This window comes from Harpia harpyja, chromosome Z, assembly GCF_026419915.1.
Source record: "Harpia harpyja isolate bHarHar1 chromosome Z, bHarHar1 primary haplotype, whole genome shotgun sequence".
In the NCBI taxonomy this organism is placed as follows: Eukaryota; Metazoa; Chordata; class Aves; order Accipitriformes; family Accipitridae; genus Harpia; species Harpia harpyja.
The window spans coordinates 26,733,564-26,751,155 of record NC_068969.1 but is presented as its reverse complement, the minus strand read 5'-3'; the positions used below and the strand labels follow the sequence as shown (position 1 = coordinate 26,751,155).

Sequence of the window (17,592 nt, the reverse complement as noted above, 5' to 3'; positions counted from 1 at the left end):
GCCGTGCTGCCCGGTAACCCCGCGCTTGAGCAACGGGTGTGCCGGGAGGGGTAGTACACGCGTGGAGGGGGTCTGGGGGCGACGGGGATCTCCCCTCCCCGCCCCCAGTCACCCCCCACCCCGGTCTCCCAGTGACACCATCCCATCACCTAGTGACACACCAGTACTTCCCCCCCCCCCCCCCAGTGACTCCCACACACCCCTGGTCACCCACTGACACCATCCCATCACCTAGTGACACACCAGTACTTCCCCCCCCCCCCCCAGTGACTCCCACACACCCCTGGTCACCCACTGACACCGGCAATGACCCCCCCACGCCAGTTAGCAGTGACACCATCAGTGACCCTCCCCAGTGACACCCAGCCCCGGTCACCTCTGACAGCCCAGTAGCACCCAGTGCCACCCACCCGTGCCCCCCAGTGACACCCCCAAGAGATTTCACAGGAGCCACTGGTGGGTGTCGAGTTTTTCTTTAGGGTACAAAGCTGGGGACGCCTGGGTCCCCACAGCTCGGATGCCCCTATGATACACACCCCCCCCCCCCCAGCAACCCAAGGTGTCAAGGAACCCCCCCCAAGACCCCCTGACCCACCCCCCCCAGCACCCAAGGGATTGGGGACCCCCTCTCATCACCCCAACATGTCGGGGGACCCCCCCAAGCTTCCCCTGATTCCCTCCCAGCACCCAAAGGCTTTTGGGACACCCCCCCCCCCAGCACCCAAAGGCTTTTGGGACACCCCGTCAGCATCCCAAGGTCTTGGGACCCCCCCACCAGCACCCAAAGGTGCCACCCCCCGCCTCAGCAGCAGCTCTCGGCAATCGGGTGCCCCCCGGGATGGGGGGGTGCTGGGTGCTGCCCCCCCACTGCCACGTAGCGGCGGGTGCCACAGGGGGGGGGGTCGGGGGCGGCCAGGGGGGCATGGGGCACCCAAGCGGCACCGCTGCCACCCGCGTCGCACCTCCGCCTGCACCTGCGGGCACCGGGACATGTCGCGATGTGTCACGCCACGTCATGACATGCCCCCTTGCCCCCCCTCCCCGTGTCACGACGTGCCCTGACGCACCTCCTTGTTGACGAAGCAGTAGAGGACGCTGACAATGAGGCCCTGGGGACGAGGTGGAGGGGGGGCACCCCGCGGTGGGGATGCACCCAAACAGGTGGGTGCACGCGGTCACACGCACAGGTATGTGCACCCCCTGCACCTGAGCACCCCCCCCGAGCACCCATCTCCTGCACCCCATTGCAGCCCCCACCTCCTGCAGCCCCCCTGCCCATTGCAGCCCTCCCATGGAGCCCACCCATTACAGCCCCCCCAATTGCACTCCCCCATTACAGCCTCCTGTTTTAGCCCCTTCATTGCACCCCCCACCACATTGCAGCCCCCCAGTTGCACACCCCCATTGTACCCCCGCCATGACCCCCCATTGCACCAGCCCACTGCAGCCTCTATCCCATTGCCCCTTCCATTGCCCCCCCCAAGCCTTCTCCATTACACCTCCCCATTGTAGCCCCCATTGCACACTCCCCCATGCCTGTGCCCCCCCCCAATGTCCCACCCTCGCACCTGGGAGGAGGAGAGCAGTAGCTGCAGGCAAAGCCGCACCAGGCGCAGAGTGCCACCCCCCTGCCCCTCTCCCACCAGGGCGAAGGCCACCTCATGCACCCCCAGCAGCGGGATCAGCGTCAGTGTCGACCTGGCCAGCCTGCGGGGGGGGACACACACGCTCAGGGACAGCCAGGGACACTCTTGGGGACATGCACGGGGACAGCCCTGGGGACAGGGACACCCCCCGGGGACCCCCTCGGGAAGTCATGGGGACACCCTCAGGGAGACGTTTGGTGGCATTACAGGGATGGGGACATGCATAAGGACACACTTGGGGATGTCACAGGAATGGGGAGACAATTGGGGATGTCACAGGAATGGGAACATGGTTGGGGACATGACAGGCATGGGGACACACTTGGGGACATGACAGGGGTGGGGACACACTCGGGGACGTGCTTGGGGACATTGCAGGGATGGGGCACATGTGGGGACATGCACAGAGCCGGGATGGGCACAAGGACATTGCACAGCCAGCGTGGGGACAAGATGGGGACAGGGATGGGGTGTGCAACGCGTGTCCCCACACACACCCCAGTGTCACTGGCATCCCCAGTGTCCCCATGTCCCCCCCCCCACATGCACCCCAAGGTCCCCATGTACCCACCTAACCCTGGTGTCCCCACGGGACACCTGATGCGCCCGGACTTTGGCCACCAAGATGCGGACGATGCGCACGAACACCACGAAGTTCACCTGGGGATGGAGACACTGGCAGTGACACCCCCTGCAGTGGGGACACTGCCCCAGGATGGCCACCCCCGTGCCGTGTCACCCACCACCACGGCCGTCAGGATGGGACAGCGGATGATCCACCATACTGCTGCCTTCTCGTTCCTCTCCCAGCACCTGCCAGAGTTCGGGGGGGGGCACTCAGCCAGATGCCTGGGTCCCCTGTTGGGGACATCAGAGTGTCCCCAGGGTGTGACAAAATGGGGAGGGGGGGGTGTTGTCCGGCAGCCTCACCCCTCGTTCTCATAGAGGTACCTCACCACCACCCATGGTACCACGAAGAGCACGGGAGCTCCTGGAGGGATGGGGACAAGGTTGGGGAGGGGATGCGGAGGCACGTGGGGACACAGGGGGGGACATGGGGATGGGCTCACCCCAGCCGAGGAGGAGGAAGGCAGGGAGGCAGCGCTCGCCGGAGAAGGCTGCCAGCACCAGGAGCTTATGGAGGAAGAGTCCCTCGGCCAGCAGCCACCCGTAGTTAGCCCCCACACAGTACTGGGTGAGAGCCTGGGCCAGCCGGCACCCTGTCACTGCCTGCCGCGGGGACACCCACACCGCCACCGGGACACCAGCATCGGGGAGGGACCAGCATCAGGGTGGCACCAGCATCATGGTGGCACCAGCATCATAGTGGCACCAACGTCATGGTGGCACTGACATCATGGTGGCACCAGCCTCGTGGTGGCACCAGCATCGTGGTGGCACCATCATCGTGGTGGGACCAGCATCATGGTGGCACCAGCATCGTGGTGGTACCAACATTGTGGTGGCACCAGCATCATGATGGGAACAGCCCCCACCCTTGGGTCCCCCATCCCAGTGCAGCCCACCATCCCCCACCCATGGGTGCCCCCCACCTTTGGGTACCCCCACCACGGGTGTTCCCTTCCATGGGTACTCCCCGAAGGGTGCCACCTCCGTAGGTGCCCCACCCGTGGATACCCCCTGCCATGGGTGCCCCCCATCCACCATGGGTGCCCCCCATCCGCCATGGGTGCCCACCTGCTGGCCCAGCAGCTGCAGGGGGTGCCCGGGACCGGGGCGCAGGCGGCGTTGGAGCAGGGCATCCCGTGTCAGGATGGCGCCTGCCCGCAGCACGAAGGAGAGGAAGAGGTTGGCGTGGATGAAGTTGCGGGTGCAACGCAGGCGCCTGCGGGGATGGGGGGCAGTGGGTGGCAGCACCCATGGGTGCCCCCCTAGCACCCAAGGGTGCCCCGGTGCAGGTACCTGAAGAGCAGAAGCAGCAGCAGTGCCAGGAGGAGGGCGATGAGGGAGAGGGAGTAGCCCACGGTGTAGAGGAGACGGAACTGCTCCAGCAGCCAGGCCTGCTGCTGCAGGGACAGGGACAACAGTCACCGGGGACAGGGACGTGGCACGGCACCAGGAGGTGGAACAGGGCATGGTGAATGTCACAGCATGGCATGGTGAAACACAACATGGTATGGTGCAACGTGGCACGGCACGGTGCAGCACAGCGCGTTATCACAGCACGGCATGGTACAACACAGCAAAATGCATCACAGTGTATGGCACGGCGTGGCACGGTGCCACACAGCACAGCATGGCATGGTGCAAAGAGGCATGGCACGGTGCAACATGCACAGCAAAATGCACGGCACAGCATGCCACAGTGCAACATGGCATGGCATGGCACGGCCCAGTGCATGTCACGGCACAGCGCAACACGGTGCAGCCCAGCAGCTCCCGGCACTGCACATGCTGCAGCGCAGCCTGACGGTGCATGGCACGGCACTACGTGGGGTACAGCACATGTCAGCCTGGCGCAGTGCAGCCCCCGGCCCATGGCCCAGCACAGCATGGGACAAGGGGCACGGCACAACACAGGGCACAGCACAGCACAGCACGGGGCACAGCGCAGCGCAGCATGGCACAAGGAACTGCACGGGGCACGACATGGTGCAAGCACGGCATGGCACAGGGCACGGCACGCGGCACAGCACAGCGTGGCACGGTGCACAGTGTGGCACAGCACGGCATGGGACACAGCATGGCATGGCACAGCACGGCACGATGCACAGCAGAGCGGCACGGTGCACGGCATGGTGTATGGCACAGCATGGCACGGGGCACAGGATGGCACATCACGGCACAGCAGAGCGGCACAGTGGACGGCATGGTGCACAGCACAGCGCGGCACGATGCACGGCAGAGCAGCACGGTGCACGGCACGGCGCGGCGCAGCACAGCACAGCACGGCAGCATGACACATCCCAGCATGGCATCTCCCGGCATGGCACCCCCCCCGGCACCGCAGCCCGCAGCATGGCACGGCACAGCACCCGGGCCCCCACCTGCAGCAGCTGCTCCTGCGCCAGGTCCTCGCACTGCGAATGGTCCCGCCAGGGTCGCCCCATCTCGTCTGTCACCCACCGTCCATCAGGTCCGCAGCGCCGAGCCACCACCCCACCCTGCACTGAGCACCTCGTCCCGTCACTCCGTGGCACCCAGGGGCACCCACAGGACCCCCCCCAGGGCAGATGCCACCCCCCGGCCGTTACCTCGGTGGTGCCAGGGCAGGTACCAGGGGCAGGGGACGGTGACGGTGCTGTTGGGGGCTGCGTCCCCCCAGCAGGCGTACATGTCAAAGCTGCGGTTGCAGACGGGTCCTGGGGAGGGGTGCAGGGGGGGGGTCAGGGTGTCCCCAGTGTCCATTTTTTTCCCTACCCCATCCCCACTCACCAGGTGCCGGGGGGTCGAGGCGCAGGCGCAGCTCGCAGGCATGCCGGTACTCACGCCAGGCAGCCAGCGTCGCCTGGGCTGAGCGCTCCTCCTGCAAGGGCCCGCCACGGGGCCACCGTGGGGAGGGGGACACCACCACCAGGGTCACCGCATTGGGGCAACCACCATGGGGCCACCACCACGGGGCCACCATGATGGGGCCACCATGACTGGGGCCAACACTATGGGGCTACCACCACATGGACACCACCATGGGGCTACCACCATGACTGGGGTCACCACCGTGGGTTCACCATGATGGGGACACCACCATGGGACACCATGGTCCTGGGGAGGACATCCTGGAGGTGGCAGCTGGGGGGGGGGGGTCCTGGTGGGGTGGGGGTCCCGATGAGGCAATGGGAGGGTCCTGGGGGGGGTCCCAGCAGTAGCAGTGGGGGAGTCCCAGGGTGTGGGGGGACCCCAGGGGTGACACTGGGGGGTCCTGGGATCTCACCTCTGCCCCACGCAGGACCCGGCTGAGCAGAGGTGGGGCCACTGCCCAGTGGCCCATGACAGCGACAGCAGCTCCTGAGTGGGGGGTGTGCTGGGGGGGGGGGGCACCGGCAGGGATGGGGGTGTCGGTGTCGTGTCGTCCCCCCCGTTATGGGTGCCGCCCCCCCCACTTTGACGTGCTCGTTACCAGGGAGCTGCAGGTGGTGCCCGGACGCCTGGGTCTTTCTGGGGAGGGGAACAGGACTGGGACACCCCCCACACCGAACCCCCACCCCATTTGGCACCAACCCCCCTCCCCGTGACACCCCCCCCCCCAGGTCCGCGGACACGCGTGGGGAATGGAGGGTGGGGCAGCCGTCGTGGGGGGTGGGCAGCGGCTGCCCCCCCCCCGGTGATGCCGGCTCCTGCCGGTGCCACTTCGGTGTCCCTTGTCCCCCCCCTCCAGCGTCCCTTGTCCCTCCTCCCAGTGCCCCTTGTCCCCCTCCAGTGTCCCGGGTCCCCCACGCGTGTTCCCTGTTGACCCTCAAAGTGCTCCCATGTCCCCTTCGCTTCACCCCGACCCCCCCCTCGACCCCCCCCCCCCCGGGTGATGCCGGTGCCTCTTGCCCCCCCCGGCGTCCCGGGTCTCCCCACGCGTGTCCCCTCGCTGCTTCCATGTCCCCTCCGCTTCACCCCGATGCCCCCGTGGGCCCTTCTGGTGCCCCCCGCCCCCCTTGGACCCCCCCGGTGCCCCCCCCGACATTCCCCCCCCCCCCGACACCCCGGTACCGGCTCGGCGCAGGGCTCCACCGCCCTCGGGGCACCGGCACCGGCTCCGGCGGCACCGCCCCCGGGAGGGGCGGGGGCATGGGGGGGGGGGACCCGGGGGGGGACTCGAGTCGGAGCAACGTGACCTGGTGGTAGTGTGGAGCGTGGCCCACGTCTCGGGTGGGGGTAGCCGGGAGGCTGCCCCACACATCCCAGGGCTCCAGGGTCATCCGGGGAGGGGGTCCAGGGTCACCCAACGGGGCACCAGCATCACCCACGGGCGCCCCAGTGTCACCCACGGGGACTTCAGAGTCACCCAGTGGGGTCCAGCATCACCCACGGGCGCCCCAGTGTCACCCACGGGGACTTCAGAGTCACCCAGTGGGGTCCAGCATCACCCACGGGTGCCCCAGTGTCACCCACGGGGACTTCAGGGTCAGCCAGTGGGGTCCAGCATCACCCACAGGTACTCCAGTGTCACCTAAGGGGGTCCAGCGTCACCCACGGGGACTTCAGGGTCAGCCAGTGGGGTTCAGCATCACCCACGGGTGCCCCAATGTCACCCAAGGGGGTCCAGTGTCACCCATGGGGACTCCAGTGTCACCCAAGGGAGTCCAGCATCACCCACTGGGACTTCAGGGTCACCCAGTGGGGTCCAACATCACCCACGGGTGCCCCAGTGTCACCCAAGGGGGTCCAGTGTCACCCACTGGGACTTCAGGGTCACCCAGTGGGGTCCAACATCACCCACGGGTACTCCAGTGTCACCCAGGGGGGTCCAGTGTCACCGGGGTGGGCTCTGGTGTCATGCAGGGAGATTCAGTCTCATCCAGGGGGTTCCAGCATCACCCGGGGGGTTCAGCATGACCCCCAAGTGCTCCAGTGTCACCCGGGGTGAGGTCTTCAGTGTCCCCCACGGCTGTTCCAGCGTCACCCAGGGGTCTCCAGAATCACCCACGGGTGCTCCAGACTGACTCGTGGAGGTCCACGGTCACCCGGTAGGGCACCAGCGTTACCGATGGGTGCCCCACTGTCAGCCCCGGGGGGTGGGGGGGGTGGGGCCAGCCTCACCCACGGGTGCCCCGACCCCTCTTGGCGCGTAGTGGGAGCCGGCCAGCCGGGGGGGGGGGCGTGTCCCAGCGGCGGGGGGGCGTGCCCCAGCAGCGGGAGACTGAGGGGGGCGGAGCCGAGGGCGTTAGGACACGCCCACCCCCTCTCCGCCACCGCCTTCCTTTGCTTCTCCCCGCCCCTTCCCCCCCTCGGGTCGCGCGGCGGTGAGGTCACGGCGGCGCGCCGCCGGCCGGGGTAGGGGGATGGTGGCGGGCGCGTTCCCGCTGGCCAAGCTGCTGACGCTGGGCGCGCGCCAGCTGAGCCGCCCCCTGGCGGCCCGCATCAAGGCCGGGGCGCGCGCCAGCCCCTTCTTCCGTGCCTACATCTGCCTGCCGCCCGCTCAGCGTGAGTGACGGGGCTGGGGGGGGGGGGGAGGGGACGACACGGAGGGAGGAGGGACACCGGAGGGGGGGGGGGAGGGAGAAGCCTTGGCGGTGCCCCGTCGCTCCCTGCCGGTTTCCCCTTCCCCCCCCCCCGCAGTGTATCACTGGGTGGAGATGCGCGCCAAGATGCGGCTGATGGGTTTCCGCGGCGCCGCCGTCAAACCGCTGAACGAAGAAGCGGCGGCGGAGCTGGGAGCGGAGCTGCTGGGGGAAGCGATCGTGTTCGGCGTGGGAGGGCTCTGCCTCTACCTGGAGTACGCCCGGCAGACGGGGCAGGCGCGGCGGCGGGAGGAGGAGCAGGCGGCGGCGCTGCGGGAGGTGGGGGAACGGCTGGAGCGGCTACGGGAGGAGCTGGACGCCATGGCGGCGCGCCTGCCGCCTGGACACGCCCCCGGGCACGCCCCCGCCCCTTCCAGCCCCGCGCTCGGCGGCGGCCACGCCCCCGGAGCCGAGGGCGGTGGCGCAGGACACGCCCCCGCGAGACCCGGCCATTAAAAGCGCCCCTCGTGCTCTTCCCGCCGGCCGTTTCCTTTAGGGGTGGGGCTTGGTAGAGGGCAGGGATAGGGCGCTGGGGGCGGGGCCCCGAGGGGAGGGGGTGGAGCTTGCCCACAACGTGGGGGGAGGTGGTGGGTGGGGCCTGGCCTTGGGAAGGGCCACTTAGGGCGGAGCTAATGGTGGTGGGTGGGGCCTGGACTGGGCGGGCCTGTGGGTGGAGCGCCGCGGTGGGGGGCGGAGCTAATGGTGGTGGGTGGGGCCTGGAGTGCATGCGGCAGGCCTTCAGGTGGGGTCACTTGGGGGCAGGGGCTGGAGTGGAGGGTGGGCTGCAACTAGGGGGTGGAGTTAATGGTTGTGGGCGTGGCCTGCAGTGGGGGCAGGCCTTCGGGTTGGCTGCCAACTTGGGGGTGGAGCCAGAGGTGGTGGGCAGACCTTCCGGTGGCTGGGGAAGGTCTGTTTGGGGGCGGGGCCTGGTACACTTGCAGTGAGGATTGGAGCAGTGCTAAGGGCTGGGGCGGGGCCTGAAGGGGCGGGGCCTTTGGGGATGGTGCTTGGGTCAGAGCCAAAGGGTTTTGGGTGGGGGGCACATGGTGGAGGCGGGGCCAGAACCATGGGGGATGGGGCGGGGCCTAACCCCTGGGGCTCATAGGGGCGGGGCCAGTTTTGTGGGCGGAGGGGAGATTGGGGGTAGGGCCACAACACCACGGCTGGGCTGCGATTGGTGGGGAGCTGTGTGGGGCGGGGCTAGGAAGAGGGGCGGGGCTTTTCTCCTGCAGCAGGGGGGTGACAGATGCCATTAAAGCAAAGTGAAGCCCCTGCTGTCCCTCTCATTGCTGGGGGGGGGGGGTGTTGGGTGACGGCCCCCTCCTCCACGGGTGACACGGATGAGGACATGGGTGGGTGTCACATACAAAACCACCACATTTATTCATGGCAGGGGAAGGGGACACCCCACCTCCCCCCCTCAAATAAAACAAAACAAAAAAACAGTGAAAAACCCAAAAGTGGCATAAAAAAGACCCCCGGGGGGGAAGGGGGGGCACCCCTCATTTGCCCCCCCCAGTGTTAAAAAAAAGGGGGTCCCCAAACTGGCGGTGGGGGGGCACAGTGTGGGGGGGGGCTGCTTTGGCCCCCCCCCCCAGCCGGTAAGGCACAGCCTGGGGGGGGGTCTGGCCCAGAGTGGCCCCGCCAGGGCGGTGGGGGTGTGAAATGGGGGGGGGGGGGGGGGAGGTGAGGCTAGGGGAGGGGAAGTAGGGGGGGACCCCCCCCATCCAGGCCCATCTTGGGAGGGCTGGGGGGGGGGGGGGCTAGGGTGCGCTTCGCTTCCGCAGTTCCACCACGAATGCTGCGGGGGGGGAAATGCAGCATCACGGCGGGGTCCCACAGTTACCCCCCCCCTCCATTGACCCCCACCCTCTCAATGCCCTATTCCCCCCTCTTGTCCTTTGCTCCCCCCCCACCTTCGATGATCTCCTCCTTCATCTTCTGCAACTCCCTCCGCACCTCCTCCAGCAGCTCCTGGAGGTGGGGGGGCACACAGTGAGGGGATTTGGGTGGACCCCTCCCATGACCTCCCCCACCCCACACCCCCCCCGACCCTGCTACCTGTTTGATTCGCTCCAGGTCGGGCTCATCAGCGGGGCCGGGGGTGTCAGCGAGGGCAGCTGGGACTGCCGACTTCATCCTGGGGATGCAGAAATAGGTTGGGGACCCCCTCAGACCTCCCTGAGTGACCGCCATTTTGTGTCTTGGGTACCCCCCAACCTGCCTGCCCCCCCGTCCCAGCAACTGTCCCCTAAGTCCTGCTCTGAGGGTACTAGAGGCCCCCCCCAGCACCCCAAAGCCCCCCCAACCCCCCCCCCCACAGTCCCTCTGCCCACCCCAAACCCACCTGGGCAGCGTGGAGCTGGCCTTCTCCCAGGGCCTCCGCACGGGCTCTGCGGGGAGAGGGCAGCGAGTGAGGGGGGGGGGGCGGCCCCCAAACTCCTCCCCTTCCCCTAAAGGAGCCCCCCAACCCTCCCCCGCCTGCCGGACTACATTTCCCAGCGTGCCCGGCCACGGGGGCGGACCGCGGGGCACACTGGGAGTTGTAGTCCCCGTACTCACCCGCAGGCTGCCCCGAGGTCCTAGTGCCCGGCTCCGCCTCGTCCTGCGGGGGCAGAGAGAGGGGTCTGGGTGGGGTTGGGGGGGGTACAGGACCAGATCGGAGCACAAGGGCGGGGCAGGGAGAAGGGCGGGGTACACGGAGCACCCCCCCAATGGGGGTCTCCCCCAAAGTGGTATTCGGTGGGGGGGGCAGCACTCACACTGGTGACATCCTCGTCCTTCTTTGGTGCTGGCTTGTCCCCCTGCAAGGTGGCTTTCCTCCTGGGGTGGAGGGGGGGGGCGGCGGGGGAGGGGGGGGTCAGCGTAGGCACAAGGGTGCCCCCACCTTTGGAGTGCTGCTGGGCAGAGTGGGGTACCCCCACCATCATGCCCCGCCCCCCCGCCTCACCGTCGGGCCAGCATGGCACTCATCTCCTCCATCAACCCCCCCCCAGCCCCCCCACGGGCACCCTCGCCCTTGGGGGGTGCAGGGGGGGCCCCCCGCACCCGTCGCTTCATCCTGCCAGGAGAAAGGGGGTGATGCAGAGCCCCCCTCCCAGGTTATTGCCCCCCCCCCAATTGTGCCCCAGTCCTCACCTTGCTGACTTTCCTGAGTTTAGCCCCCGCGATGGCAGCGGTAAGGCCGGAGCCCCCCCCGGGCCCCCCCCCAGCAGCAGCAGTCGCTGCCACTGGCAAGGGGGGGGGGCCGGCGGGACCCCTGTGGCTGGCGGAGGGCCTGGGGGTGGGGGGGGGCCCCGGAGGCGGTGGAGGGCCAGGGGGTGGCGGGGGGCCTCCAGTGGGCACGGCCTGGGTGCCTGGGGAGTGGGGGAAAGGGGTTTGGGGGTGGGTTCTGGGGAGGGTCCCCATCTCTAGTGTTTCGGGGGGCAGGGGGGGAGAGTCAGCCTTGGACCCCCCCATCACCCACCTGCAGCCGCCCACACGACGCTCGGGCTCCTCCAGTGCCTGCCTGGGGGGGGAAAGGGGTCAGCACCCACGGCCCCCCGTGGCATGGCGACCCCCCCCAGCACCTACAGTCCGCCCATGGCATGCAGGACTCCCAGCACCCCAACATCATGGTGTACCCCCCCAAGCACCCCCAATTTGGGGGGTCCCCCACCTCTCCTGCTGCTCAGGCTCCTCCGGAGCTGGACCATCAGGGTCCGGCCAGGACAGGGGGGTGCCTGGATGGGGGGGGGGAGATACAAGGTAAGGCTATGGGGTCAGGCCCCCCACGAGTGCCCCCAGTGACCCCACCCCCCCAATACTCACCCTCCTCCAGTGCCCGCAGGGCCCGCAGGACAGCAGTGGCAAAGAGGGCGGCCTCACGGGGGGCCCCAAAGCTGAGACCCCAGACCCGGCGTGCTTCCCGCCACTGGTGGAACTGGGGGGTGGCCTGGCTGTAGCGCAGCCCCCGTCCCAGCGGGCAGTTCAGCACCACCTGTGGGCACCCGCAGGCATGGGGGGGTCCGCTCCACACCCAGGGGTGCCCCCAGCCCCCCACACCCAAGGGTGGCCCGCAGACCCCTCCCACACCCATGGACACCCCACTGAGCCTCCCCATCCTTTGCATTGACCCACAGCACCCATGGGTGCCCCGTGTTCACCCTATGCCCAGAGCTGACGCATAGAGCCTCCTGCACCCATGGGTGCCCCATAGAGTTCCTACATACCCATGGGTCCCCCACAGAGCCCCCCCCATACTCATGGGTGCCCCATAGTGCACTCCCCATGTCTAGCATTGCCCCATAGTCTCTACAGCACCCATGGGTGCCCTATGCCCACCCTATGCCAGTGTTGACCCATAGGTGTCTTGTAGAGCACCCCCATACCCATGGGTGCCCCACAGACACCCTCTCATACCCATGGGTGGCCCATAGACCCTCCCCCCCCTCAGCATTGCTCTGCAGCTCCTTCTGCACCCACAGATGCCCCACAGCCCCTCCTGCACCCATGGGTGCCCCATAGCCCCCCCCCCCATGCCCAGTGTTCCCCCCATAACCCCTACTCCCAGGGGTGCCCCATGCCCAGTGTTACCCCACAGCACCCTGCACCCGTGGGTACCCCATAGCTTCCCCACACCCAGGGCTGCCCCTTTGCCTGCCTCCCCCCCACCCATGGGTGCCCCCCCCAGGCACCCTCACCTGCTGGTCGGGCTGCAGCTTGCGCCCAACCAGGCGGAAAGCGTTGGCACCGGGGGTGGTGGTAGAGCTGGACACAGCTGAGGGTCTGGGGACCCCCACCCGCTGCCACCCACTGCTTGTGGGTGTCGTCGTAGAGCAGCACCGCTGCCCGGGCACTGCACAGCACCGTCTCACTGCGGGGGGGGGGGTGCAGGGGGGTGAGGGGGACAAGGCTGGGTGGGCGCCCTCCGGTATGGGGCATCTCCACACAGGGTGGGTGGGACCCCCCCGGTATGGGCACCCCCCTGGGTGCAGGGGCTGCTGGTGTGGGGATCGGGGAACCCCCAGGGTGCTGGACCCCCCAGCTTGGGGACCCCCTGCGTGTGGGGACCCCCCCCATCAGCACAGGCTGGACCCCCTGGGTGCGGGCACCCCCCCCCCGGGTAAATTCGGGGGGGGGACCCCCCCCACGCGTGCGGACCCCTGAGGTGGGGGGGGAGGACCAAGCATGGGGCACCCCAATACATGGGGCACCCATGGGCGCTGCCCCCCCCTCTTCCCCAAGCACCCAACCCACAAGTGCACCCCAACATCCCCTCCTCGCCCCCCCTTTTTCCTTCCTCTTCTGCTCCTCCCCCACTTCCTTAGGGTGCGGAGAGGACCCCAGTGTCCGAGCGCTGCCCCTCCCCCCAGCCCCGGACCGGGACATCCGGGTGGGGGCACGGGGGGGTGGGGGCTGTGTTTATGTAGGACCGACCTGAACACACGCCCCCCCCCCCCCCCCAACGGAGAAACTGAGGTCGGAGGCGGGGGGGGGACCAGCACCCGTGGGGAGGGGAACCCCGCTGTCACCCAGCCCCCCACCCCCCGGGGTCCCACCCATCACCGGGGCGGCTCCCAGTGCTCCCAGTGCCAGTTCCCGGGGCTCCCCAGTTCCCCCAGTGCCCCCCGGTACCAGTTCGCGGTGCCCCCCAGTGCCAGCTCCCAGGGTACCCCAGTGCCCCCGGTACCACTTCCCGGTGCTCCCCGGTGTCTCCAGCGCCAGCTCCCGGTGCTCCCCAGTTCCCCCAGTGCCTCGGTACCAGTTCCCAGTGCTCCCGGTACCACTTCCCGGTGCCCCCCCCGTGTCTCCAGAGCCAGCTCCCGGTGCTCCCCAGTTCCCTCCGTACGCGTTCCCGGTGCCCCCCAGTATCAGCTCCAGTGCCCCCGGTACCACTTCCCGGTGCCCCCCAGAGTCTCCAGCGCCAGCTCCTGGTGCTCCGCAGTTCGCCCAGTACCAGTTCCCGGTGCCGCCCAGTGCCAGCTCCCAGTGCTCCCACTGTACCCCAGTGCCCCCGGTACCACTTCCCGGTACCCCCCGGTCCTTCCCAGTTCTCCCAGTGCAAACTCCCAACGCCAGTTCCTGGTGATTCCCGGTGCTCCCAGTACCCCCCGGTGCCAGTTCCCGGTGCTCCCCAGTGCTCCCAGTGCCAGTTCCCGGTGCTTTCCGGCGCCCTCAGTGCTCCCAGTACCCGCCGGTGCCAGTTCCCGGTGCTGCCCAGTACCCCCCCGTGCCAGCTCCCAGTATTCCCGGTGCCCCCCCGCCCCAGCCGCTCACCTCATGCTGGCAGCGGCGGCGACGCGCTGGGGCCGGGCCGGGCCCTTCCGGTGTCGGCGGGGGTGGGGGGGGGCAGTGGTGGGGGGGGGTGGAGGTAAAGGACCGGCCGGTCCCGGCCCGCGGCCACGCCCCACCACGCCCCGCACCCCGCGAGGCCACGCCCCTCCCCGGTAACGGCGGCGGAGTGGCCCCCGCCTTCTTAAAAGGCCAACGTCTCCGCGTGGGCCCCACCGAGGTGGAGCGGGTGCCCAGTACCCCCAGTGCCCTCCCAGCCCACCTCCGCCCGTGTCCACCCGGTGTCCCCCAAATCTCTCCAGTTTGGGGGCACTGGGAGGTACTGGGAAGGCTCTGGGAGGGGACTGGGGGACACTGGGAGGTGTTAGGAGGCTCTGGGTGGGTACTGGGAGGTATTGGGGGGCACTGGGAAGGTACTGGGAGGCTCTGGGGAGTCCTGGGGACTCCGGTGCCGGATGCCAATTCCCGGTTGTCGGTGCCCAGTATCCAGCACCCGGTGTCGGTAGCCGGTTCCCGGTATCCCGGTGCCTGGTATCGGTTCCCGGTGCTCGGCTCTCCGGTGCAGCCCCGCCCCGAGCCCCGCCCGCCGCCGCCCCGCCCCCGCCGCCGCCGCCGCCGCCGCCCTTTGTCCGCCGCCGCCGCGGGCCCCCGCCATGGCGCCGCGGTGATGCGCGGCGGGGGCCGGCCCGGAGACAACGGGGGCCGAGGGCAACCGGGAGCCCCATGCGGGGGCCGCCGCCATGGGGGCAGGTCCTGGGCTTCGCCCACTGCAGTACGGCACCGGGAACGGGGAGGGGCGGCTGGTACCGGGAGGGAGCGGGGATGAGGGAACGGATGGGGGGTACCGGAGATAAGGCGCTGGGAGGGGCCGGGGATGGAAGCACCGGGGATGGCGAACCGGGGAGGGGTCCTCAGGTATCCGGGGCGGCGGGGCACTGGGAGGGCCGAGGATGGAGGCACCGGGGATGGAAGTACCGGGGATGGGGGGCACCGGGGATGGGGGCACTAGGAGGGGCCGAGGATGGAGGCACCGGGGATGGGGGCTCTGGGGATGGGGTACCGGGAGTGGTCGGGGATGGGTATACCGAGGACGGAGGGGACCGGGAGCGGCTGGGGGTACCGGAGATAGGGCACTGGGAGGGGCCGGGGATGGAGGCACCGGGGATGGGAGCACCGGGGATGGGGTTACCGGGAGGGGCCAGGGATGGAGGTACCACGGATGTGGCACCGGGAGGGGCTGGGGACGGAGGCACCGGGAGTGGCCGCAGAGAGCGGCACCAGGGATGGAGGGAACCGGGATGGAGGGACCGGGAGTGGCTGGAGATGGGGGAAGTGGGATGGCGTTACCGGGATGGGGGGTACGAGAAGGGACCAGGGATGGGGACCCCGGGGAAGGACATCTGGGGATAGGGGCACCGGGAAGTACCGGGGGACAGGGACACCGGGGATGGGACACTGGGGCAGGGCGTGTCGGGGGGGGGGGCATAGGGACTGGGAGGGTAGGAGAAGGTTTTGGGGAGCACCGTGCACTGGGGGGACCCGAGTGCTGCGCGGGGGGGGGGCCACGCCCCCCCATCCCCTCTGCCCCCCTCCAGAAGAGGCTCCATCCACGGCCTCCACCACGCCGGACTCCACGGAGGGTGAGCAGGGCCGAGCCCCCCCATTTTGGGGTGCGGCTTTGGGGGCGAGTGGGCATGGGAGTGCCCCGACTCCCCACCTCGAACCCCAAATCTCCCCCCCCAAGGTGGCAACGAGGAGTCGGACTTCCCCGAGCTGCAGGCGGCACCGGAGCCCCCCGAGGAGGAAGAGGAGGATGAGGATGAAGACGGGGCAACGGCGGCGGGAGGGGGACCCCGGGGACCCCCCCGGGAACTCACCTTCTCCTACATCGCCTTTAGGGGGGGGGGGGGAGCCAACGAGCCGGGACCCCCGCTGTCGCCGAGACTCCCGTCGCGGACGCCCCCCCCCGCCTGAGCTCGGGGCCCCCCGGGGGGTGCCCCCGGGGGCCGGACCCCCGCTTGGCTGCTAGGGCCCCCCCCAAGCGTCCCGAGGAGCCCCCAGCCCCTCCCGAGGGGCAGCTGGAGGTGGGGGGGGCCCTGCCAGAGTTGGGGGGTCCTGAGACTGAGGAGACCCCCAATGAGCCTGGGTATGGGGCATTATTGGGGGGGGGTGATGGAGGTCCCTGGGGGGCAGCTCGGGGCCATGGAGGGGTCTGGGGCAACCTGGGTGGGCTGGGGGTCACGGGGGTTCCCGGGGGGGGTCTCGGGGCAATGGGGGCTCTCCAAGGGGGGGCTTGGGGATATGAAGGGGTCCTGAGGCGCCCCTGGAGGGGGGCTGGGGGCGATGGGGGGGGCACGCGGGTACCCAAGGCGGGGGGGCTGGGGGTCATGGGGAGGGTCCCGAGAGGGTCTCACGGCAGTGAGGGTCCCCGGGGGAGCTCGGGGGCCATGGGGGTCCTGGGACACTGTTTCGGCCCCCCCCCCCCCCCGCCCCCCAGCCCCCTGACCCCCCCACTCCCCCCCCTTTCTCGCAGCAGCAGCACCCGTGGCCTCCCCCCCGCCCGCAGGGGGCGCCCCGCGGCCGCCCCCCCCCGCGCCCCCCCCGGATCCCCCCCCAATCCCGGAACCGCCCCCGGCGCCCCCCCGACCAATCACCGAGCCCGCCGGGAGCCGATGTCCTGGGTGAGCGGCCAATCAGGGCCTCGGGGCACTACGGGGCGGGGGGGGGCAGGCATCTGGTTGCAGGGTGGAGACACAGGCATCCGGGCGGGATTGGTGGCTAAAAATAGGGGGTGACCCCCCCCCAAAGTCCCGCCCCCCCCCCACCCAGCAGCACCCGCGGGAACCATGGAGGGCCAAGGTGGGTGTGGGGGCACCCCGGGGGGGGTGAGGTGGGTGCTCCCCTTCCCCACACCTGCGGCTGTCACTCGGGGTGGGGACAGCTGGGTGCTGGGGAGGGGGGGGCACTGGGTGGAGAATTGAGGCGCTGGGAGTATGCAGGGGGCTCTGGAGAGGATACTGGGAGGCACTGGGAAGCACTGGGGGGGAGCTCTGAGAGCACTGGAGGGGCCCTGGGGGTCTCGAGGGGATACTGGGGAGGGGGGGGGCACTGGGCAGCACTGGAGGGAGGGACACTGGGAGCACGAGGGGGCTCTGGGGGAGTACTGGGAGGCATTGGGAGGTACTGAGAGCATGGGGAGGTGCCGGGAGGGGATACTGGGAGGCCCTGGAGGGGATGCTGGGAGGCACTGGGAAGCACTGGGGTGGTTCTGGGAAGCACCGTGGGGGCTCGGGGACCACTAGAGGGGCTCTGGAGGGGTACTGGGAGGCACTGGGGAGCACCGGAGGGACACCTGGGAGCACTGGAGGGGATACTGGGAGGCACTGGGGAGCACCGGAGGGACACTGGGAGCACTGGAGGGGATGCTGGGAGGCACTGGGGAGCACTGGCAGGGACACCAGGGAGACACTGGGGGGCCCTGACCCAGGGTCCCCCCCAGAGCC

General features: G+C 69.6%; 3 protein-coding genes across 3 annotated transcripts; 1 reads left to right on the top strand and 2 right to left on the bottom strand.

The window, feature by feature from the left end:
• Window positions 1-802: 802 nt before the first annotated feature.
• GIPR (gastric inhibitory polypeptide receptor) lies at window positions 803-6,861 on the bottom strand. The gene is given in 16 exon segments (XM_052778990.1): window positions 803-889; window positions 891-974; window positions 1,068-1,109; window positions 1,569-1,707; window positions 2,218-2,306; window positions 2,390-2,459; window positions 2,577-2,637; window positions 2,717-2,876; window positions 3,345-3,492; window positions 3,570-3,673; window positions 4,655-4,776; window positions 4,862-4,969; window positions 5,043-5,133; window positions 5,539-5,616; window positions 5,618-5,628; window positions 6,306-6,861. Coding segments are annotated over 16 exon segments (1,584 nt in total). The 5' UTR covers window positions 6,496-6,861.
• A 681-nt stretch (window positions 6,862-7,542) lies between these two features.
• On the top strand, window positions 7,543-8,293 carry OPA3 (outer mitochondrial membrane lipid metabolism regulator OPA3). Its single transcript, XM_052777651.1, has 2 exons — window positions 7,543-7,739; window positions 7,875-8,293. The coding sequence occupies exons 1-2, from the start codon at window positions 7,598-7,600 to the stop codon at window positions 8,270-8,272; spliced, it is 540 nt and encodes a 179-aa protein (XP_052633611.1). The 5' UTR covers window positions 7,543-7,597; the 3' UTR covers window positions 8,273-8,293.
• An 867-nt stretch (window positions 8,294-9,160) lies between these two features.
• LOC128137658 (vasodilator-stimulated phosphoprotein-like) lies at window positions 9,161-12,053 on the bottom strand. Its single transcript, XM_052778784.1, is given in 14 exon segments — window positions 9,161-9,617; window positions 9,733-9,790; window positions 9,878-9,956; window positions 10,164-10,209; window positions 10,379-10,421; window positions 10,579-10,639; window positions 10,767-10,877; window positions 10,955-11,061; window positions 11,064-11,140; window positions 11,143-11,172; window positions 11,290-11,324; window positions 11,475-11,538; window positions 11,627-11,828; window positions 11,830-12,053. Coding segments are annotated over 14 exon segments (1,134 nt in total). The 5' UTR covers window positions 12,013-12,053; the 3' UTR covers window positions 9,161-9,579.
• Between the last annotated feature and the right edge of the window lie 5,539 nt (window positions 12,054-17,592).